The sequence below is a fragment of the Salvia splendens genome, chromosome 5, assembly GCF_004379255.2.
Source record: "Salvia splendens isolate huo1 chromosome 5, SspV2, whole genome shotgun sequence".
Taxonomy (NCBI): domain Eukaryota; kingdom Viridiplantae; phylum Streptophyta; class Magnoliopsida; order Lamiales; family Lamiaceae; genus Salvia; species Salvia splendens.
In genome coordinates, this window is record NC_056036.1 from 9841022 (window position 1) to 9864819 (window position 23798).

The 23798-nt window shown below is 38.1% G+C and overlaps 3 protein-coding genes and 1 pseudogene across 3 annotated transcripts; 2 read left to right on the forward strand and 2 right to left on the reverse strand.

Annotated features, from left to right (window-relative positions):
• Nucleotides 1-4874: 4874 nt before the first annotated feature.
• On the reverse strand, nt 4875-6272 carry LOC121803180 (8-hydroxyquercetin 8-O-methyltransferase-like). Its single transcript, XM_042202880.1, has 2 exons — nt 5467-6272; nt 4875-5328 (listed from the first exon to the last, which is right to left on the reverse strand). Exons 1-2 carry the CDS (start codon nt 6250-6252, stop codon nt 5020-5022), a joined length of 1095 nt encoding a protein of 364 aa, XP_042058814.1. The 5' UTR covers nt 6253-6272; the 3' UTR covers nt 4875-5019.
• A 357-nt stretch (nt 6273-6629) lies between these two features.
• LOC121803766 lies at nt 6630-7919 on the forward strand (annotated as a pseudogene).
• Nucleotides 7920-7970: 51 nt separating this feature from the next.
• Nucleotides 7971-10307, reverse strand: LOC121802595. The gene is made up of 2 exons (XM_042202279.1): nt 9526-10307; nt 7971-8301 (listed from the first exon to the last, which is right to left on the reverse strand). Exon 1 carries the CDS (start codon nt 10155-10157, stop codon nt 9528-9530), a length of 630 nt encoding a protein of 209 aa, XP_042058213.1. The 5' UTR covers nt 10158-10307; the 3' UTR covers nt 7971-8301; nt 9526-9527.
• A 9512-nt stretch (nt 10308-19819) lies between these two features.
• Nucleotides 19820-20512, forward strand: LOC121803341 (glutaredoxin-C9-like). Its single transcript, XM_042203021.1, has one exon. It carries the CDS (start codon nt 20059-20061, stop codon nt 20371-20373), a length of 315 nt encoding a protein of 104 aa, XP_042058955.1. The 5' UTR covers nt 19820-20058; the 3' UTR covers nt 20374-20512.
• The last annotated feature ends 3286 nt before the right edge of the window (nt 20513-23798 follow it).

Below are 23798 nucleotides of genomic sequence, written 5' to 3' on the forward strand. Positions count from 1 at the left end.
GTAAACAGTACTTCGAAAAACTCTCAGCAACGAGTAATCTGCAGGTGTATCAGACCATACCTCATAAGGTGTCTTACAGTCAATGCCAGTGTGAGGTCCACGGTTGATCAGGTAACACGCCGTGTTTACTGCTTCTGCCCAAAACTTCCTAGTCAAACCAGCCTGGAAAAGAATACATCTCGCTCTTTTCAGCAGTGTCTGATTCATGCGTTCTGCCACACCATTCTGCTGCGGTGTATGTCTAATAGTATGGTGGCGAACAATCCCCTCGTTCTTGCAGAACTCATTGAACTCAGACGAACTGAATTCCAAACCATTATCAGTTCTCAGTCACTTGATCTTCTTCCCTGTCTGATTTTCCACCAAGGTCTTCCATTTTTGAACTTCTTGAAAGCGTCACCTTTATGCTTCATCATGAACACCCAAGTCATCCTCGAGTAGTCATCAATCATCGACACAAAATACTCGTGACCTCCAATAGATTCAGCACGTGATAGACCTAGGGGTGAGCAAAAAAAACAAAAACCGAAGATCCGAACCGAACCAAACTGAAATTTTAAAATTCGGTTTGGTTTTTTCGATTTTTCAGTTCGGTTCGGTTTTTAAAATACAAAAAAATTGGTTCGTTTCGGTTCAGTTCGGTTCGGGCAAAAAACACACCGAAAAACCAAAAAACTGAATTATATTTTAAATATAATATTATATATATTTATTCTATTGATTTAATATATTATATAATATATATTCTTTTAATATATTTTATATAATATGTATTATATATTCTATTAATTTTATATTATATATATATTTATATTCTATTAGTATATATAAAATAAAATATTATATATATATATATATATATATTAATATATAGTCCATATTTTTTTCAATTTTTCAGTTTTTATTGAAAATTTATGGTTTATTTTATTTTATTTAGTTTTTGAAGTTCGGTTTTTAGTTTTTTGGGTTCGGTCCGGTTAGGATTTTGAACTAAATTTGGTTTTTTAGTTTTGGTTCGGTTTGGGCAAAAAACCGAACCGGAACCTGAATGCTCACTCCTAGATAGACCCCAAAAGTCCATGTTAATGTAGTCGAGCGTCCCCTTGGTCCGATGAACAGCCTTCTTTGAGAACTTGTTGCGATGAAGCTTCTCAAAAACACAGTGTTCGCAAAAATCCAGATTCTTCACTTTATGCCCAGAGAGAAAATCACGCTTGGACAGAATTTGCGTCCCTTGTTCTCCCATATGACCAAGCCTCATATGCCATAGCTTTGTCATATTCTCAGCCGAAATCTCGGATGATGCAGTATCAGCAGAGCCTGTTACGATGGAACCTTTCAGAATATACAAGGTACCCCGTTTCAATGCTGTCAGAACCACCTTCGAACCTTTCATAATATGCATTACTCCACCTTCACCTTTCAAGTTGAATCCCTTACTGTCAAAGGTACTTAGAGATATCAGATTTTTCGTCATCTGTGGAACATGCCTGACATTGTTCAAGGTTGATAAGGGAAGAACCTTTATCAAGTAAAAAAGATAAAGAAAGTCGCAGAGAAACCTTGCTCTGTCGACAATCGGAAATTCTAAACGGAAAACTAAATAGAAGATAAAAGACAATAATTATGATTTCATTCATTGAATAATGAGAATAACAATAGTCATATTTATAATAGGGATACTAACTTAATGAGCAAGACAAAAGATATGGAAAAGATATGCAAATCCATAAATAACTAACTAAATAATAACAATAATAATAATAATAATAATAATAATCGTATCAACTCCCCCGCGGTTGAAAATCACCTTGTCCTCAAAGTGAAAATCAAGAAGCAACGATGAGCGGCGATTACAGAAGCTTTGCGAGGCATACCCTCCGGGATCAAATGGGCACAGAACAAGTGAATTTCTCCATTCGTACAACTTTGCAACAACAAGGAAACCATCCAGATTGGGCTGTGAAGCCAATTCCGTGTAGTTTCCATCATTCACAGCTCCTCCACAAATGATTTGTATTGAAGCAACAACATTTCCATTCATTTTGGATTTAATCAACGTCATCAACTCAATATGTTCTTCCTGAGCAACATTGAGCGATTCGACCATCTTTTTCACTTCCTTGGTAGAACCATACTTATCTTCATCATCTACCAATGCATCTTCCTTTCCAATGATATCGGGGATGCACGGCAGATAGATCTTCGCGTTGAGTGGGGGCGGGGCAACAATTAGCATCTCATCTCCGGCGTAGGACTTGCTGTTGAAGAGCATGACTTTGCTCCTGCTCTTATCTTCGAGTTTTTCTTTCTGCCTCGTAGTAGCAGATTTCTATTTCTCCTCTACTGATATATTAGGAGCGTCTTCTCCATATTTCATGGACTGATAAGCAGCATCCATGGGTTGATCACCACCATCGTTGGCTTTATTGTCCTCAATCATCACCATATCGAAATTCAGAGGACAATTGATAACTTCATCAAGATTGAACTCATTCATGGATTTCAAGCTGCCATACACTGCATCATTGTCGATGTGGCGGACGATTGCATCTAGGTGAGACTCCATCCTTTTGCACGCCTCCAATAATTGATCAAGCATCGCTTCAATCGGGTTTGCCGCTGTTGTGGCTGGATGCGGCGGCTGCGGCCCGGGCTGATTCCAACTTGAGTTACTGGCAGGGGGCAGCGGCTGACCGTATGCTAAGACTTCATGGAAGGGGCGTTGTCCTGGTGTCTCCCAGTAGGCAGGTGGGTCCCAGCAGGTAGAACTACGTCCGGGTGGTGGTGGCGAGTACATATCTGGCTCGTAGGATGGCGGTTGCTGATATGTTGTGATCTGGCGTAGCCATGGTGGGTCCCAGCTAGTGGGTTGTCGGGCGTGGTAGATGTGATGTTGATGGTGTCCGTCCGGCTGGTATGGTAGCGGTTGTAGGGCAACGTGGAATTAATACATCTGCTACCAATCTGTGTAAACGGGTTGTCCGGACTGATAATCGGCATAGTTGCGTGACATCATGACAGTAATTGGAGGATGAGAACATGATGAAAGCACCAATTGATAAGGGAAAAACCCTTATCAAGTGAAAAAGATAAAGAAAGTCGCAGAGAAACCTTGTTCTGTCGACAATTGGAAATTCTAAACGGAAAATTAAATAAAAGATAAAATACAATAATTATGATTTCATTCATTGAATAATGAGAATAACAATAGTCCTATTTATAATAGGGATACTAACTTAATGAGCAAGACAAAAGATATGGAAAAGATATGCAAATCCATAATTAACTAACTAAATAATAATAATAATAATCGTATCAAAGGTGCAGATCACCCCATCATGCGTCCTTATTCTGATAGAGCCAATGCCAACCACCTAGCAGACTGCACTGTTGGCCATTGTAATATTGTCTCCATCTATCTGCTCGTAAGTGGTAAAATACTCCTTGTACGGACACAGATGGTACGATGCTCTTGAGTCAAAAATCCACACATCGTTGCAGTGTGGTTGGTCATCTGCAACCAGCGCCAAGCTTACTTCAGAATCTGAGTCATCAGCTTCTGCCATAATTGGTAAACCATTTGCATCCCTTTTCTTGCCCTCTTTCTTTTTCTTCTTCAGACAATCATACTTCCAGTGCCATGGTTCTTTACAATATCTATAGATGTCGTCGGGCTGGAAACCTTTCGATCCTCCTTTTGATTTTGACTTTTTCTTTCCAGATTTCTTCTAACCTGTACCCGTAGTAGATAATCCTGACGCCTGACTTTCTTTGGCTGAACTAGTTGTCTGTTGTAAATCTTTTCTAATATGGAGATCAGATCGAACATCTTCCAGAGATAGAGTTTCTTTCCCAGTCATAAAAGACTCAACAAAATTCTCATACGTCAGGCAAAGAAACTAGCAGAATTAAAGCAGCATTCTCATCTTCTACTTTAACTTCAACACTACGCAAATCCAGTAAAATTTTGTTCAAATTTTCGAGATGGTCCCGAAGGGGCGTACCTTACTGCATACGTAATCGGAATAGACGTTACTTTAGGAGAAACTTATTGGTTAGAGACTTCGTCATGTATAAACTCTCCAACTTCGTCCAGAGGGCAGCCGCAGTTTCCTGATCAGCAACTTTGATGATAACATTGTCAGACATGCACCACATGATTGTCGAGTGGGTCTTTTCATCTAGGGTTACCCACTCGTCATCCTTCTCGTCTGCCTTTTCGTTTTTCCCTTTGCAGTTAGCAGCGCCCACAACCCTTGCTGCTTCAGCAAAGATCTCATCTTGATCTACTATAGACCGAAACTATTTCTCCTAGTGAATTTGTCGACCTTCACGTTCAGAGCGGACATCTTGATCGATTAACACATAAATCCTAACAGATGCGAAATTCAAAACCCTAGTTCGAAAACCAGGCTCTAGATACCATTTTTTTATGACAGAATAGAACAATTGTGTAATCGAGACAAACAAAAACGTAAAGAGACACAGAATTTACGTGGTTCACTAACGTTGCGTTGGCTACGTCCACGGGCGGAAACAGAGAATAGATGTTATTTAGATTGTTTTCAGATTACAGAGTTATGCGCCCTACTTCTATATAACTAGGCACACAGACGACGGACTAGGTCCAATACAAAATTAAGACATAAAACAGAAACATATCATAGCGTCGGGCCAGGGGCACTCCGCTCCCCGGACCCAGTTCGGCTAGCGGCAAACTATACAGATTCAAGGCATACTAACGTTTATTGTGGTGATACATTTGATAAACTATTACAAGAATTTTGTTTGGCAATTTAGATTTATATAGAGTGATACACGTGTATTATTTGTGGTGATTTATTTGTAGTAATAGCTGCCGCTCAACGAGAAACAAACGTAACTGATCATTACATATATACACAATAAACGAGTTACACATCGTACTGAACTCAAAAAATAAAAAACGTGGTGACAGACAATACATTTGATGATTTGATTCACAATTGTAAGAATTTAAAAACAGGAACACAATAATTATGGAAAAACCTCTATAAGAGACCTCAATCCTAAGGGATAGGGAGTGATATTATATTTTTGGAATCCAGAAGTATAGAAGAGGTTGTCCCACTCTTTCTCACTTCTTTCTTTTCCTGTCAACGCAGCCATCATCATACCATCAAAAAGGAGCTTTGTTTCTGTTGTTTTATCTTCTTCTCCTTTATCACCCACAATCATATCCACAATAATCACCTTCTTTCCATTCTTGTTACTCCCAGCTATAGCTTCTTTACATTTCTTTAGTATTCTAACACATTCTTCGTCGCTCCAGTCATGCAAAATCCACTGCCATTTAACCGCCAATTACTTAATATATAGGTTTCAGATCTGGTTTGGTGTTTCTTTGAACAAGTTTGTAAGAAGGAAGATGTAATTGATTAACACTAGTAGTATTACTTAATAAAATAAGGTCACATTACATACCTTGAGAAAAACTGCATCTGCATTCGGAATGAAGTGAAACATGTCCCCACCAACAAAGCTCAACTTGTCAGACCCTTCCAAGCCAGCAACAACATGTGGTAGATCCAGCACAACACATTTCAAGCCCGGGAAGGCGGCCCCCACGCCTCTCGCCACGATACCCATGCCACCTCCGACGTCCACCATCGTTTCCAGCCCCTCGAAAACTTGCTTGCATTCTTGAACAAGTATGTTAGTCACAAGTCTTGCATCAGTCGCCATTGCCTCGTTAAACAGTTGATTGAAGCTTTGGTTGACCCCAGCGTGCTCCCAAATATTTCTCCCATTTTTAGTGAAAAATGGAGAGGGGTTATCGTCGCCAAACCATTCACCCATGTGATGGAATGGATCCACAAAGGTGGGCTCGATCATGGTGACTACAAAAGTAGCCATGCTCAAGGGCTCGTCTCTCACAAGGAGACGAGAAGCACGTGTGAGACAATATGCCTCCTCCTCCTCCTCCTCTTCCTTAGACAAGGTCTTCTTGACCTTGTCAAAGAAGTTGGAATGGACTAGAATCCGCATTAGACGAAAGAGGCCATTGGATTTGGCCTTGTTGATGGAGAGGGCGTCGGCTAGTTGGGAAAGCGTCATAGGGGCGCCGTGTTTGTGGATCGCGTCGGGTATGCCTAATTGAACCGCGCATTTTAGGGACATCGAGTTTATGTAGTTGAAAGTGTGGTTCCAGACATGAGCTTGGGCGTCGAGGAGATCTTGCGTAGACTCTAAGCCATTAAGGAATGCCATTTTTGTGGAAGGAGTTGATATTACTTTTTTCATGTATAATGTGAAATAATTGTTTTTTGCAAGCTCTATTTATAGAAGGAGAAACATTATTGGATTTGATGGGGGTGGATTGGTATGTATATACTTGAGTTGGAAGTTTCATGCTTTCATATAATCAAATATTACCGAAGTTTAATTAAGTAAGATATATCTTTGGGAAGAAAGAGTGCATGATTACTTGGAAATATTATTGATTGGGCTACAGGAATTGCATGATTCATGATAATAGTACTACTATCGGGCTTCATAAATCAAGTGATTCAATAAAAAATAGCAACAATCGAGTGATTTATTAAAATATTGCCTACTTTAATTTGTTTATAATTTGGCGGTAGGGAATGGTGAGGTTTGAAGTATTTGTTGCAAAAGGACGTAAACTGTTTGGTGTCCGGTCAATATCAAAGGAAATTCACATAAAAGGGGTATAAGAATGGAATTGATTTTGAAAAACAAAACGTGAAAATATTAAAGATGTTAGTATTATATTTTTACGTAATTGGAAAATATGTAGTGATAAAATGCAAATTCATATATTGTACAAACTCCAAATTATGATCTGGATCGTTAAAAATATCAACAGATGATAAAATAGTAGCAACATACAATGTCAGCACAGTGTCAACACAGCATCAACCGTTGACACAACATAAAATGTCAGCACAGTGTCAAATGTGTAATATCTTTTTCATTTTTTAATATTAGAAAGATAGGAATAACCGCCAAAGTTAGGGTTTCGAATAGGATGTCAATATAGTATATTAAACATATCAACACAATGCCTAGAGTATGTCAACACAATTTAATATTAACATTCTATACACATTATGTTGAGATATTATGACAATTATGTTGATATTTAAAAGAGTAAAGGCCAAAACTGGCCTGAATATATGCCCATTTAACAATTTTGGTCATAAACTTTATCTTTTGAATTTTTGCATCCTGAACATTTCAACTTAGATCACAATCGGTCCTACACTAACTGTTCCATTTAGATTTACAGGTCAACGGTATCAATTTTGACCCATCATCTTCTCCGTCAAAATACTCAACCTCACTAAACCTCATCCGGCAGCACCTTGCCGGAAAAGACCTCTAGCAGGGCGACGAGGAGACGTGCCGCCTCATCAACGCGCTCGCCGGAGACGCCGCCGTGAAGCGCGGCTACGTCTTCTTCTCAGAGGTCCAATTCATCCTCGCCGAGGCGCTCCAGGAAATCGACGCGCAGTGGCCGCAGCACAATGACTGGAAGTTCGGTTACAGCGTGCAACTGAGGATCTAGAAGAAATTGAATGGGGATTTCTTGGCGTTATTCATCAAGGTGGGGTGGATGAAGAAGCTGGAGAGCTTGGAGGTGGAGCAGTACAATTACAGGGGCTTTCCGGCGGAGTTTATGTGGGAGATGGAGGAGGGGCCGCCGGAGAGGCATCTGCCGCTGACGAATGCGCTGAGAGGGACGCAACTGCTCAGCTACATTCTCAGCCACCCGACTTTTGACGGAGAAGATGATGCGTTGACCGTTAAATATAGACGGAACAATTAGTGTAGGACCGATTATGATCCGAGTTGAAACGTTCATGATGTAAAAATTCAAAAGATAAAGTCTAGGACCAAAATAGTAAAATGAGCATATGTTTAGGACTAATTTTGGCCTTTACTCTATTTAAAAATGAAGAAGCTAAGACAGAAATTTCAGACTTACATCCAATAGTCAAATAAAATGCGGCAATTTCAGTACAGATAGGAAGGAAATACGATTCCTCCAAAATATTTTCACAATAATCAGTGTAACACACAGCATTACAAAAGAAAATATTACAGTTCAAAGTTGTCTCCTTTATTATTGACATTGTTTGAAAAGGACCTAAGATAGAAGATACTTATCAAAGCTCAAAGCAAGAAACACTCTGACGATAAAGCTAACGGCTGTGTTAGAATCCATCCATGTTCCATTACGAAAAGAGTTGAAGCATTCTACAACACCCACAACTCCACAGACTGAATTCCCACCTGATTATCATACAGCGCTTTACTTCAGTACGAACAGTTGTACGCATCTTGCGTTTTAACTATTGATACAAGCATTCAGCATAGCAACATGCTATATAGTGAAATGGAAATTTATTAAACATCAACAAAGGATCCTATAACAGAGTTACAGAGTTCAGCATAGTAAAATGATGTACACTCAAATGCAACTTAGATTAAAGCATGTAAATGATCTGGTAAAAGCAGAGATAGATTTGCAACACATCTCAAAGAAATAATGAAATTTGTAAACTGTTCGCATAAAATTAATCAACAACTTAGAAAAACAATATTCAAATTATTTTATAACTTTGCAAGACATATGACACAAAAAATGTTATCGAGATCCCTTAACCAAAACAAGGCTGGGCCCATTGCACAAAACAACTTCGGATAAATCACATCCATATCTGTCTAGTCAAATATTTTGTGATGGATGAATCAACACATTTCTCACATCTTACTAGAGGTCTCAACTTCAAATGTTCCTAAAGCATGTTATTAGGTGATTGTATTGATTATAAACACAAGCATGAGTAATTAAAAACAAGTTATATGGATAAGCAAGAGTATGCAGATTTCAACAATTGATCGGCCAAACAACACGAGTAGACTCAGTATGCAGATTTCAACAATTGATCGACCAAACAACACTAGTAGACTCAGTATGCAGATTTCAACAATTGATCGACCAAAGACATATACCTTGTACCTAGCTATAATCAGCAAAGGCCAACAAGCATATGAAACACCACATCAAAGTCAAACTTTTGCAAAGTCATCTTATAGCCATATATCGAAATCAAAGGCGATATCAAGGCAAAATTAGGCATCAAATTATCAAAAGTATGACCCTTCTCAGGTGCTTTGCTCACAATCACGATACACCAACGAGGATACAATCGAAGCAATCAATATAATTTCAAAAAATCACTGAGCAAAGAATCCAAACTTCTCATCTTAAATGTGAAAAATGAACAACAGCCATAGAAACGAGGTCAAAATTCATCATTTTCAAAAACTATGTAGTAGTAATTGCCAAATAGCCACGAAATCAATCAAATATCCGCTATATTAATGCTCAAGTATCAATTAAATCTCATTTACCAATAACAACAGAGCAGTAATATATAGAAATGCAAAAAAACACACCCAAACATCAGTTGGAAACAAACATAAACAGTAATCAATCAAATGTTATAGTACCATCATCCACTAGAATTGGGCCGGTTCCCACTCGAACTGGGGTGGTTCGGATCTGAAAACTCACGGCCTCTCCTTATCGGGTCATATCCGCCCCCCGATTTCGGTCTCCCCTCGATCGCCGCGGACCTGTAATTCCCCGAATCCTGACCCTGACCCGGTCTCTGTCCTCTGAAATCCGGCTTAGCCTTAAAACCGCCCTTCACGAGGTCCGGCCCCGGCTTCTCCTCTTTCCCCACGAAACCCGGCCTGAGATGCGGCGGCACGAACTTTGACGGCAGCGGCGACACAGGAGAAGGCAAGGGTGACGAGCTCAGCAGCGGAGCGGATCCGATCCGGCCCTGCGGGCGTAAGGAGATGGAATCGGCTTTAATTGGATCCGAAGGCGGAGGCGGAGAGGAGATCTGCTCCTTAATTTCGGATTTCTGAGGGATGGAGATGGGCTTGGGCGTGGGTTTGGTCAAAACGAGCATATGTCCATGGATCCGAGAATTGGATAAGACGGTTTTGCTCTGATTGGAGAATGATTTAGCGGAGGAAGGGGTGTTAGTGGTGGATTGATGATTGTTGTTGCTCAGCTTTTTCTCGAAAATTCCATTGAAATTGAGGGAGGTGTACTTGTTGCTTCTTGCCATCCACCTGCACAACCACCACCGCCGCCGCCACAACCGCCGCCGTTAGCCACCGTTGTAAAGGAAAGGAGGAGGAGTTGAGGTGCGATGAGAGCTGTAATTGCGGATTTGAGGTCTGATTTCTTCAAGATGTGAAATTATTTTATCTTTTTCTTTTTCTTTTATTTTTGAGGGACTTTAGTTGGGGCAAGGGTAAGAATGCAAATACGCACTTATCCTCGTCCAATTAATTATCAATAAGCTTCCGTGTTTGGCTAAACTTAATTTTATAAATGTTTGGCAAAACTTTGTTTTATAAAATGTTTTGACTAAACTATATACTACTATAAAATGTTTGACAAGTTTAGTTCTCAGGGTTATCATTATCCATTTTGTAGTGACGAATATTTTAAACTAAATAAAATGAATATGTCCATCTCTCAAGATTTTAAAGAAAGTTTAGCTCTCAGGATTATCATTATCCATTTTGTAGTGACAAATATTTCATGAGACGTAAATAAAATGAACATGTCCATCTCTCGAGATTTTAAAGCATAATTTATTGAGCAACTGGTCCGTCTCGTTTTTCCATATAGCTGTAAAATCTTCCATACTCCCTCCGTCCACAAAAAATAAGGCACTTCTCCATCCACTAAAAATAAGGCACTTTATGAATGACACGAGTTTTAATATAATATTGATAAAGTAAGAAAAAAGAGGAAAAAAGTAAAACAAATGCAGTGTTAGTGGAATGTGATATCCATATTATTAGTAAGAGAAAAGTTGTTGAAAACTTTCTTTTTTAAAATATGCCTTATTTTTCGTGGACAACCAAAAATAACAAATGTACCCTATTTTTTGTGGACGGAGGGAGTATTTAGTTTATTTGATTTGTCTAATTATTTATAGCGTTTACTCGATTTTATCTTATTTTTTAAATGTTAACTCGAGTTTATCTCGATCATGTAAAATTTATGGTTGTTAAGTTTAATGTGTGACTTTTTTTTATTTATTGTCATCCACATTGAGAGCAATAACTCCATATTATTTATGTTGGTTTTTTGCATTCTTGGCTAATTCCGTTGAAAATTCTTATATATGGTGCTTAATTTCATCTTTGTTAGATTGAATGGGCCAGTTTAATACCCTATTCTTTTACTTTTCTGAAAGTTTATTTTTTAGTCATTTCCGACAATAATGAACTCATTCATATTTTTTTTCTTTCTCTTACTTTATTTTCTCTATTTTTTTTCTATTACTTTATCTACTTTGTTACTTTTCCACTCAACACACTAAACATCTACTCCATTCGTCTCATAGTCGTCCCATAGAAATAAGTCATTTGAGATTAACACATGTTTTAATGTATAATTGGTAAAGTAAGAGAAATAGAAAAAGTAGGTTAAATTATGTAGTGAATGGTGAGACCCATAAAGATAAAGTAAAAAATAAGGAGAAAAATGTTGTCATAATTGGATATGTACTATTTGTATAGGAGGGACAAAAAAGAAAATATGATCTATTTATATGGGACGGAGGGAGTATTTTTAACTCAGTGCCAAAAAGAAGTGTTTCAACTATGAAGGAACGGAGGGAATACATTACAAACCTAATATCTGATATTTATTTAATTCTTAACTATAAGCAAACATAGATACTACCTCCATCCACAAAAAATAGACTAATTTTGCCATTTTAGGTCGTCCACCAAAATTAGACAAATGTCTAAATATGGAAAGTTTTAAACATTTAAATGCTACTCATACTAATAATATGGACTCACAATCCACTAACACTACTTCTCGTTTATTTTACCAATTATACACTACACTCGTGCCATACACAACTAGGTTTCAATACGATCATAATTGATTTATAATTCCCACAACAAGTGTTTAGGGGAGCGTAAAACAAACACGATCATAATTGATTTATAATTACTGTTTCAATACGGTTCTCTTGTAGATTAGGTTTATTTTTAAAGCACTTGTTATTTGATTGTGAAGTTGTGATTATCTATATTTCAGGATTTTAGGAATGCCATCAACCCCAAAACCAACCATTTTAGGTTTGTGAACTTTGAAAATATCATTTTAGATCCGTCAACGACAAGTTAATATCATTTGAGATATTTTGAACTTTCCGGATGAAAATGCCCTGAAAGCCTTCAAATGGCAATTTGGACAATTCTTTCACCACTCATCTTGCGTCAGAGACCTACCGTCCAACAATTTTGATAGGCTAGGGCCAGAGGGTAAAATAACAAATTCATATAACCATTTTATTTGATTAATAACTTTATAAATGGGCTATAGTAAGTACGCTCCACGCGCATATGGGCGCACCAAAATATGCAAAGGATTCCATGCATTCATAATTATTAATAATTTAATATGTAATCACTTTAATTAATAATGCAATTAGTCTTGCGCCTATCAGTAATCAGCCTGCCTATGTGTACACTCCCGTACAAAAGTTTTTCTCTTTCAACAATAATATAACCTATTTTATGAGTCTGTATAATCCTAAAGTAGGCCCAACAACAAAATGGCCCATTGCCTTGAGCTGTAATTCGGTAGTGGCCCATTCAATAGCGCAATCATTTCTATAATTTTAAACCTTTTATTTATATGAATGAATTTCTTGGGCCCATCCGATCAGTGAGGACTATTTAGTCTAGAAATTTTTAATTCTAAAACATTCCTTCTTTGATCTCAGCAAATATAATTCTTAAATTTTCACAGAATTAACATCACTGATTGCTTTCGATGGAGCCAAAAATACAAAATTTTCTCTGGCTCTGGGTTCAGACATCTAAGAGATGTACTTTATTTTTCAATTTCATATGGCATTTTAGACCGAAATCGTCATAATGGTTAATATAATAATAGTTTACAAAGCAATAATAAACTCAAATATTTATATATAAAGTGTAAAAGTGTGTCCAGAAACATCTTAGTTTTGGAGTGCTGACTAAAACGTCATCCACCGAAAATCAAAATCATAAGCTAGAATTATCAACAACGTTAACAAAACAGTATTCCGTAGTATTATATTCAATCTATAATATTTCATTTATTAAAACATAATTGTACTCCATATACTACTTTATTTTGATGTATGAAATGATTGTTTTTTAAAACTCGCTATAATTGGTTTTTCTTTGTTCAACTTATAAACATATCTACTTAATTTCCTTGAAAGAAGTCAATTCCAGTTGAACAAACTTTACTTATGATTCGAAAGAAATTATAAACCAACTGTAGGGTGCGTTTTGATGATCAGTAGTCAATGTCACATGGATGCGTGGTGGAATTGAAACTGCCATTTAATTTTTCTAGGACCACAATCAATTAACAATTTCCAAAAAAAAATTATCTTCATAGTTAAACTACTGAGTCTAATTTTGTGTACTCCTTCCGTTCCATTAAAGATGACTCACTTTCCTTTTTTATTTATCCCAAACTAGATGACCCATTACAAAAAATGAAACACTTTTATTTATACTTTGTTCCCTCTCTATTACTTTACTCTCTTCATTTAATATTCACAGTAATTATGTTAAACCCATGTTAGAATAATAAAATTGATACTACAAGTTTGTGTGAAAATTAATCACCAACCCCTTATAGAATTTGATTTTTCCGTTTTCTAAATGGATTATTTACATATACATTACCGTTTCATATTCATCATTACTAATGGAGATGATGTATATGACACAATAATATAACATTATCAGATTAAACAAATATGGTGGTGATGATAGATATCAATTTCATTTGAAATCTGCAGGTTGATCCAAATAATCCGAATTTTTTTATATAATTACGACTAAAAAGTTATGGTTTAGAGAATATCACAATTTGAATTATCCTAAACCAAATAGCCCATAATCCGATAAAGTAGACCCGAATTTAACCCAAGTACTATAAGCTTTGGCCCGAAATGAGTCAATTTTCATTACTATTTAATTAAAGTTTTATTAAGTTTACGTTGGAAATTATATTTAATTGAAAATTGTATATATAGATAAAAAAGTTGAATATTTTTATTAAAAAGTTTGTTAGAATAAAATACAGATAATCACAAACATATATAGAATAAAAAACAAGGATTAATTTACCTAATGTGATACAATGTGTATAGTGTTAATGCCAAGTAAATGATTTCATTACATACTCTTTTTTGAAGCTATATATATAAACGATATAGAGTCATAATCCTAGACACAATATCAAACAAATCCCAGCCGGAATTTGAAACTTGTTGGACCTAAAATACACACCAAGCTCTTTATTCCAACAACATCCACTTTTAGAATGACAACTTCCAAGTAACCACCTTTTTTTATCCAACACGTTAAATAGGAATGCTCAGGGCACCCGCAACGCGTCTCGCGGGTGTCCCTTATCTCGTCCCTCCGAGACGAGACGGAGGCGGGACGCGTTGCAGCGTCTCGTCTCGTCCCCAGCCCGCCGAAACGGCACGCGAGACTGCTCGTCAGGCACCTGCGCGACATGGCGCGCGCTGGAGCCATGTCGTCACGCTGACGCAATAAATCATTTTTTAAATTTGAATTTAATAAAAAAAATAAAAAATAAAAAACGGTCATATGACCGTTCAACTGTCATTTTTTAAATTTTTTAAATTTTTTTTCTTTTTTTATTCTATTAATACTCCTCTTTCACACACACAAACACACATCTATTCTTCTCAAATCATCTCTCTTTCCACTCCAATTTTCATCTGAAATAATATCTTTTATTCTTCTCCCAAATTTAAGCCATTCATGGATCCATTTGAGCAAATGCGTCGAATAATGGAAGAATCGCTTGAAGAAGATCGACGTAGGGAGGCGGAGGAAGCCGCGCCGCCCCAAAGACGATCTCGGACTTACATCCATTGTAACCAGGAGGAAGCTGCCGCAAGGTTAGTACGCGACTACTTCTGTGATAACCCGGTATGGGAAGATACCAACTTCCGTCGCCGTTTCCGCATGCGGAAACAACTATTTCTCCCCATCGCAAATACATTGGCAGCCCGGGAAGAGTTCTTCCAAGAAGGGTTCGACGCCGTTGGCCGTCCCAGCCCCACGACACTGCAGAAATGTACTGCAGCAATCCGTCAGCTTGCTACTGGACAAACGGCGGATTTGTTCAACAAATACCTCCACATTGGAGAAAGCACCGAGAGAATGTGCTTGATGAACTTCTGCAATGGCGTCCGGGCAGCCTTCACCGGCGATTTTCTCCGGAAGCCAAGCACGGAAGATTGTCAGTTTCTGCTCCACCTTCACGAAGAAGTGCACGGATTCCCCGGGATGCTTGGCAGCGTCGATTGCATGCATTGGCAATGGAAGAATTGCGCTGTGGCGTGGAGGGGGTCATACACGAGCGGCCACAAAGGCACCCACCCCACCGTTATACTCGAGGCCGTTGCCGACTATCGGCTATGGATTTGCCATGCGTACTTCGGGGTCCCCGGATCGAACAACGACGTCAACATGCTCAACCAATCCGACCTTTTCGCCGAAGTTTTGGATGGTAAAGCGTCGGCCATCAACTTCATCACTAACAACCGGCGGTATAAAATGGGGTACTATCTTGTCGACGGCATCTACCCGAAGTGTCCAACCTTCGTGAAGACGTTCAACTAGCCGGTGAACGAAAAACAGGCTCTTTTTGCGTAAAAGCAGGAGGCTGCTCGCAAGGATGTGGAGAGGGCGTTCGGGGGTTCTCCAAGCACGCTTCAACATTATCAAAGCCTCGACTCGTATGTGGTTCATGCAGAGTATGGTCGACATCATGTATACGTGCATAATCTTGCACAACATGATTGTCGCCGACGAAGGACCTGAGGCAGGAAATTGGTTCGACCCTGAAACCCGCGAAAGCTCTACCGCAAGTAGTCCGCCTCGCAGTGGAGTGTATCCGTCTTTGCAAGATCGGTTGTCTATTCGGGTAAGGACACGTGATTCTACCGCCCACGCCCAACTCCAAGATGATCTAATGGAGCACATTTGGGCAAAATTTGGCAACCGGTAGAGAGAGTGAGCGGAAGAAATTAAATTATGTATTTTTCATTTTTTTAGGATTTTTAATTATGTTTTTTTTAAATTTTTTACGAATTTTAAGTTATAATTTTATTTTATTTAATGAAGTGTGTTTTTATGAATTTAATTTTTTGGAAATAAAAAAAAATGAAATTGAATGAATAGTTAAATGATAAGATGGTTAAGAGACGGATAAGAGATGAAGGGTTGCAGGTTCTGTCTCTTTGTTAAGAGATGGAGTGAAAAGTACAGTGTGGCCCATGAATAGTTAAGGGATGAGACAGTTAAGAGACGGATAAGAGACAGCGTTACAGATGGCCTCATTTAAATGACTGATATTCCTTAACTACTATAAAACTCGAACTCAAATTTGTTTTCTAGTTATTGTCTTGCAATAAATGTTTTTGTTTTATGTAATGTCTATACGTTCGAGTATGCTAAAATTTATGAATTGAATAGAGTTTCAGTGATTTTCCCCTTTGTTTTAAGTGAAGATTCTCGGAGGTGCATGTCTCCATACAAGCGACTGTGTTTAAAACTATTTTCACTACGTACAATGATTCTAGTCTACGTTTTATCGTTATTTCTAGACTCTAATTAATGTTTGATGATATCAACTAATCCATTCGGTTTTTTTGATCAAGTGCCGACTACTATGATTTTTTCTATCATTGGTTTTTAAGTGAATATTCGTTCATTGACAACTCCCCTTCCTATTTCCTTCTTATTATATCCCTTGCTAAGAGTCGGTTTTTCAAACTTTGTCATCCTTAACAAGGTGCGTTCGTGACAACATGTTAAATTTGAAAATAAATAAATAGTTATAATAGTATCACAGCAACCGTGACATCAAATTTGATATAAGTTTGTACTTATTATAAATACAAAAAATACTTAGAATATTTAAGAATGATAGCAACACATGAAATGTCATATTTGATGGAGCATTCAATATTCTCGAGTTGTCACATACCGCTACACTTAATAAGTAGAGACGTATGTTACCTAACATATCGAAAGTAATTAATTGTGAGTTATATCTTAGTAACTGAAGAGAATTGGGAAAAGAATGAGCAGTGAAAGATAATCTTTATGTTCATCTCATTCTTTTCCTTTTTGAATTTCTTAACGAAGAAAACATTCAATAGTACAACAATTTCAGATAAAAAAAATTCTCATCAAACTGTTAACAAACCCCAATTTTAGAATTCGTTGTAAATTTTCACTAATCTATATGGAGTGTGGGCATGGTTTTTAATGCGCAAATTGTGCGTCATTTCAAGTTTGGACCACCCCCAAAAATAGACGTGATGGGGATAAGCTTATTTAAAAGTAGGTAGTATTAGAGCACCCGCAACGCGGCGCGCCACCGTCCCGCGTTCCGTCGCTGTTGCGGCGCGCCACCATCCCGCGTTCCGTCCCTACGCAACGCGGCGCGCCACCGTCCCGCGTTCCGTCGCGGAGGGACGGAACGCTCGCGCGACGCGTTGCGGCACATCGTCCCGTCCCGCGCCCGTCCCGCGACCCGTGCATGCGAGACACGGGACGGGCTGTCACGCCACGCGCCGTGGCGACGTGGCGCGCCCATGCGCCATGCGTAACGCCCACTCGCCGGCCAGCGATTGAGCGTCGTCACGCTGACGCAATAAACCATTTTTTTTTAAAATCGAATTTTAAAAAAATACTTTTTATTTATAAAAATTGTTTTTATATTTAAAAACAATTTTTACAAATAAATGAATACAAGAAATTCGTAATAGCCCATATATATTTGATGGGCTTCCGAATTTATGAAATCATTCTTGGTTGTTTCTCTTTTATAGAGACATCCTTGAATGTTTTATGTTTCACTTTCAATGTGAGACAAAATCATTCTTGGTTGTTTATCTTTTATAAAGACATTCTGGAATGTTTTATGTTTCACTTTCGATGTTGGACAAACTTATTCTTGGTTGTTTCTCTTTTATAGAGACATCCTTGAATGTTTTATGTTTCACTTTCGATGTGGGACAAACTCATTCTTGGTTGTTTCTCTTTTATAGAGACATCCTTGAATGTTTCATGTCTCACTTTCGATGTGGGACAAACTCATTCTTGGTTGTTTCTCTTTTATAGAGACATCCTTGAATGTTTCATGTCTCACTTTCGATGTGGGACAAACTCATTCTTGGTTGTTTCTCTTTTATAGAGACATCCTTGAATGATTTTGTCCCACATCGAAAGTGAAACATAAAACATTTAAGGATGTCTCTATAAAATTGTATTTTAAATTATGTCATTCTTATTTTTTAGGATTTTAATTATGTCTTTTTTTATTTTTTTGAATTTTAAGTTGTATTTTTATTTTATGTTGTAATGTTATTTTAATTTTAATGAAGTGTGTTTGTTTTAATTGAATTGGGTTGGAAATAAAAATAAAAAATGAAATTGAATGAATAATAATTTAAGAGACGGTTTAAGGGATGGAGCGTTGCAGGTTCTGTCCCTTAGTTAAAGGATAGAGTAAAAAAGTACAGTGTGACCCTCAAATAGTAGTTTAAGTGACAGTTAAGGGACGGTGGGGGACAGCATAGTAGAGCCTCTTACATGCATGAATTGACGCTTTTAATTGAATCACCGATTCTGAAGTCACTTACTCTTGTCAGATTAAACGTACTATGCCTTTATTTTAATTAAATAAGAGTAGGTGACGTTGTAATTCTTATAAATTAATTTTCTATTCAGTAATCCCACATTCAGTTTTAGCCGTGAATGTAAACCTACCGTGTAATTACGACCTCAGATTATTAGGCTCGAGAATACTTATAGTACTTGCTTATTTTGTAATTTTGTGAGAACCATTTTCGTGCTTTCACAGTAGGTAATATTAATAACAAAAAATATAGAAATGTTTTCCGTCATTCTTTTTTTTAAAGGTATTCTATAAATTATTTTTACCTCGCATTTTAAATTAGCAAAATAATACTCCCTCTGTCCCACAATAATTCTCACTCTTATTGTGAGCACGAGTTTTAAGAAATGTAAAGAAAAGTTGGTTGAAAAAGTTAGTAGAATGTGAAACCCACTTTTTTATATTGATTTTATAATAAAATGTGAGTGAAGTGAATTAGTGGAATGTGAGACCTACTTACCATTTATGGTAAAAATGAAGTGTGACAATTATTATAGGATGGGTCGAAATGGAAAAGAGTGACAATTATTGTAGGACGGAGGGACTAATTGAATACCTTAATTTTGGCATGGAAATTAAAAAATATCTATTTATATTATCTGTGTTCAATTTATCACTTTTTTTCTCTTTACTTTTTCTGACTTATAATAAACATTTTTACAAGATTTATTTCCAATCTTAATACATCCATCGCCAAAAATGGAAAAGGGTGATGGAAAAAATGTGACAGCTAGAATAAAAAACACACGTAGACATCCATATTTGATCATAATAACACGTAAGCGTTCATCGTGCCAAATGTAAAGTTACATTTTTTTTATGCCAGAAAAGTATGCATAAAAAAAATTTCATGTAAATTTCATATTGTGAATTGTCATTTAAAAATAATGAATATAGTTTATAGAAGATAATACGATAAAAAGTTGTTTTTAGATTGAATTTGTAAAATTCCCACTTGTGAAGTCGGGTATTTGGTAAAATGCGGGCACCGACTATGCATAATTATATAGGGAGTGACGCCATTTAGTGAAGAAAAAGATGTGCAAGCTTTCATCAAAACAAGGGCTATGACGTCACTCTTTACATAACCCACAACTTTTTATGACGCTTAACAAACTAAAATCAAACCCCATCACCCTCTCAGTCTCAATATATATAAGTATAACAACCCCACGTCTCTCGCTATATCTCCTAAAAAGATGCAAGAGGCGATCAAGATTCCGGCAAGCTTGAGGAGAATGGTGGCGGAGAGCGCGGTGGTGGTGGTGGGGAGGAGGGGCTGCTGCATGAGCCACGTCGCCAAGCGCCTGCTGCAGGGCCTCGGGGCCAACCCGGCCGTCTTTGAGGTCGACGACAAGTGCGAGGACGACGTACTCGTCGAGCTCAGGGCTGCGGAGCTGCCCGTGGTGTTCGTGGGAGGGCGGTGGCTCGGTGGGTTGGATCGGATCATGGCGAGTCACATCACGGGCGAGTTGACTCCGTTGCTCAAGCAGGCTGGGGCCTTGTGGTTGTGATATCATTTCAATTGGAATTACTAATGTATTTCCTCACTTTTATTTCATTTCAGTTTATTTATTTTTGGTATGGTGTTCGTGAGAATTCTAGTTTTACTCATCGTGAACGTTATTAACATGATGGTGAGATTTCAAAATATTCGATTTGCAGTGGGCCTAACCTAATTAATTTCTCGTGGAAAAATAGTACTCCACGTAATGTTTATCTCGTGTAATAGGACTGATATTGAGTCTGACTAATTTACTCCATACTCATCTCCAAATACACGGTTAGAAATAATGGGATGAAATTCCCAAGCCGTGTGTAGGCGGTACTCTAACTATTACAATCGAAAGGAAACTTGCAACAAATAGAGGAATGAAAATTACAACGAAAATAAAGCAAACCAAATTTATAAGTCGAGTCGAGGAAAGCCCTCTTTCCGCAAGACAAATTACGCCCCGGCTAGTGCTCACGGAATGGCGTATTGCTCCCAAAGATAAAACGACTTCCTCCTAGTGTGTAGAAGCACCTCAAACCCGCTAGGCACCGGCGAACTTGATGGAGTTCCGAGAACCGAGCTAGACAATGCTCCTAAAAAGCAAACTAGAATGCTTGAGAGCTAGAGAGAAGATAGAATGTTTTGTTTTTGTGTTCTTCCTTTCTACAACTCTATGCCTTATATAGGCTAGAGATGGAGACATGAAAGATCCACGCATTAAGACACTACATAAAAGAATTTGGGGGTTACTCAAAGTGAAAGGCCAAAGGCCTTGCCTTTTCCAATTTTCACACGTTTTCTTACAATCCCCCACATTGGTTAGAGCGCTGCAAGCTCAAACCAACACTAGACATGTATGCATGTATGCAGACTCTTTGCTCAATTCTCGAGAAACAATATTGCATTTGAAATAGTAGCTTGGGGCTTTGAACTTTCCATAGTCAACACTATCGGGCATACCGGCGGCCTGGTGGACGTGATGCCTTGAACCATTCCTCCTTGGTGTATACCGAGACAATAATATTGACACAATATTATTTACAAACTCATCAGTTCTCACGTTTGTGTCCTTTACTGGCCATGGAACACCACTTTGGATTCATAAGTGATTCACATGTTGAAGCGGCTCACACTTCTTCACTTACATAGGTGATTCTTTTCTAGGTATCCTGCAATACCCACCTCCTCGAGGTTTCTAAGAATCATTAAAAGTCAAAACTTAGCCTCTTACCATATGCAGGTTACAACACTCAATGCTTTCTAAAGAATGGGCGAAGATAAAAAATCTTCCAAGTGTTACAACTAGATTCATATAGCTTCGTTTTCCCATTGAACCAAGCCCATGGGATCTCCAATCGTATGGTTGGGTTACCACTATAATCATCTTTTAAGATGTGGTTTTCAGTCCCATTCCTTTTAGCAATTTATGCAATTAATCACGGTTTAAACCTTTTGTTAACGGATCCGCTAAGTTATCAACTGACCTTACATAGTCAACTGTGATAACACCACTTGTGATCAATTGTCTGACGGTATTATGTCGCCGACGAATATGTCGAGACTTACCGTTGTATAAGCCACTATGTGCTCTCCCTATAGCTGCTTGGCTATCACAGTATATCACTACTGTCGGCACTGGCTTCTTCCAACATGGAATACATTCTAGGAAATTTCTGAGCCACTTGGCTTCTTCCCCTGCTTTTTCCAATGCGATAAACTCAGATTCCATGGTGGATCGAGCTATACACGTTTGTTTCGTCGACTTCCATGAAATAGCACCACCCCCCACAGTGAACACATAACCACTCGTCGAGAACGAGTCTTTTGAATCAGAGATCCAATTTGCATCACAGTACCCTTCAAGTACTTGGGGATATCTTGTGTACTGCAGCTCAAAGTTAAGAGTATACTTCAAGTATCTCAAAACCCTACGCAGAGCTTTCCAATGTTCCTTACTTGGGTTGCTCGTAAATCGGCTCAGCTTATTCACCGTACACGCAAGATCTGGTCGGGTGCAGTTTGTGATAAACATCAAACTCCCTATGATCTTTGCATATTCTTCTTGAGCTATAGGCTCACCCGTGTGCTTACTCAAATGAACGTTGGGTTCCAATGGAGTCTTAGCTGGATCACAATCGAACGAGTGAAATTTCTTTAGCACTTTCTCAATATAATGAGATTGTGTCAGAGCAATTCCCTCATGATTCCTTTTAATTTTGATTCCGAGAATCACATCAGCTAAACCCATATCTTTCATGTCAAAATTTCTCTTCAACATATTTTTGGTTTCGTTGATAATGTCACTATTGCTGCCCGTAATCAACATATCATCTACATAAAGACACACAATAATAAAACCGTTATCTGTGTTCTTAATGTAAACACACTTATCGCACTCATTGATAGTGAATCCATTTGCCAACATCACGTTGTCAAATTTTAAATGCCATTGTAATGGTGCTTGTTTCAACCCATATAATGACTTTACCAGTTTGCATACTTTACGCTCTTGCCCAGGCACAACAAACCCTTCGGGTTGTTCCATATATATTTCTTCTTCCAGATAACCATTCAGAAACGCAGTTTTCACATCCATTTGGTGAATATCGAGATTGTGCAAAGCAGCAATCGCAAGAAGCAACCGAATGGAAGTGATTCTCGTAACAGGTGAATAGGTATCAAAAAAGTCATGCCCTTCTTTCTGCTTAAAGCCTTGGACAACTAGGCGAGCTTTGTACTTATCTATAGTACCATCGGGCTTATATTTCCTTTTCAGAATCCACTTGCACCCTAAAGCCTTACAGCCTTCAGGCAAGTCTACTAACACCCAAGTGTTATTTCTCATGATGGATTCAATTTCACTATTGATAGCTTCTTGCCACCACGTTGCGTCTGGGCCAGACAGAGCTTCCGCCAATGACTTTGGTTCATCATCCAACATAAAAGTTATGAAGTCGGGACCAAATGTTTTAGCAACTTTAACTCTTTTACCACGTCTTGGTTCAACATCCTCAGGACTTGACCTCGTCCTTTTTGGAGGATTAGAACTAGTGGATTCATCCATCATTCTTTCACTAGAACGATCCTCTTGCCTCTTGCAAGGGTAAACATTCTCAAAGAATATAGCATTCCTTGACTCAATCGTTGTTCCTTCAGCCACGCCAGGCACAGCTGATCTATGGACTAGGAAACGATAGGCACTACTATTAAGTGCATGGCCAATAAAGATGCAATCGACTGTTTTAAGGCCTATTGCAACTTGTTTCGGAGGTGGTACTTCTACCTTCGCTAAACACCCCCACACTTTGAGGTATGAATACGACGGTTTCTTCCCTTTCCACAACTCATAAGGAGTCACATCCCTATTTTTTAGTGGAATTTTGTTCAGGATATGATTCGCTGTTAACACAGCCTCCCCCCACATGTTCTGGGGTAATCCTGAAT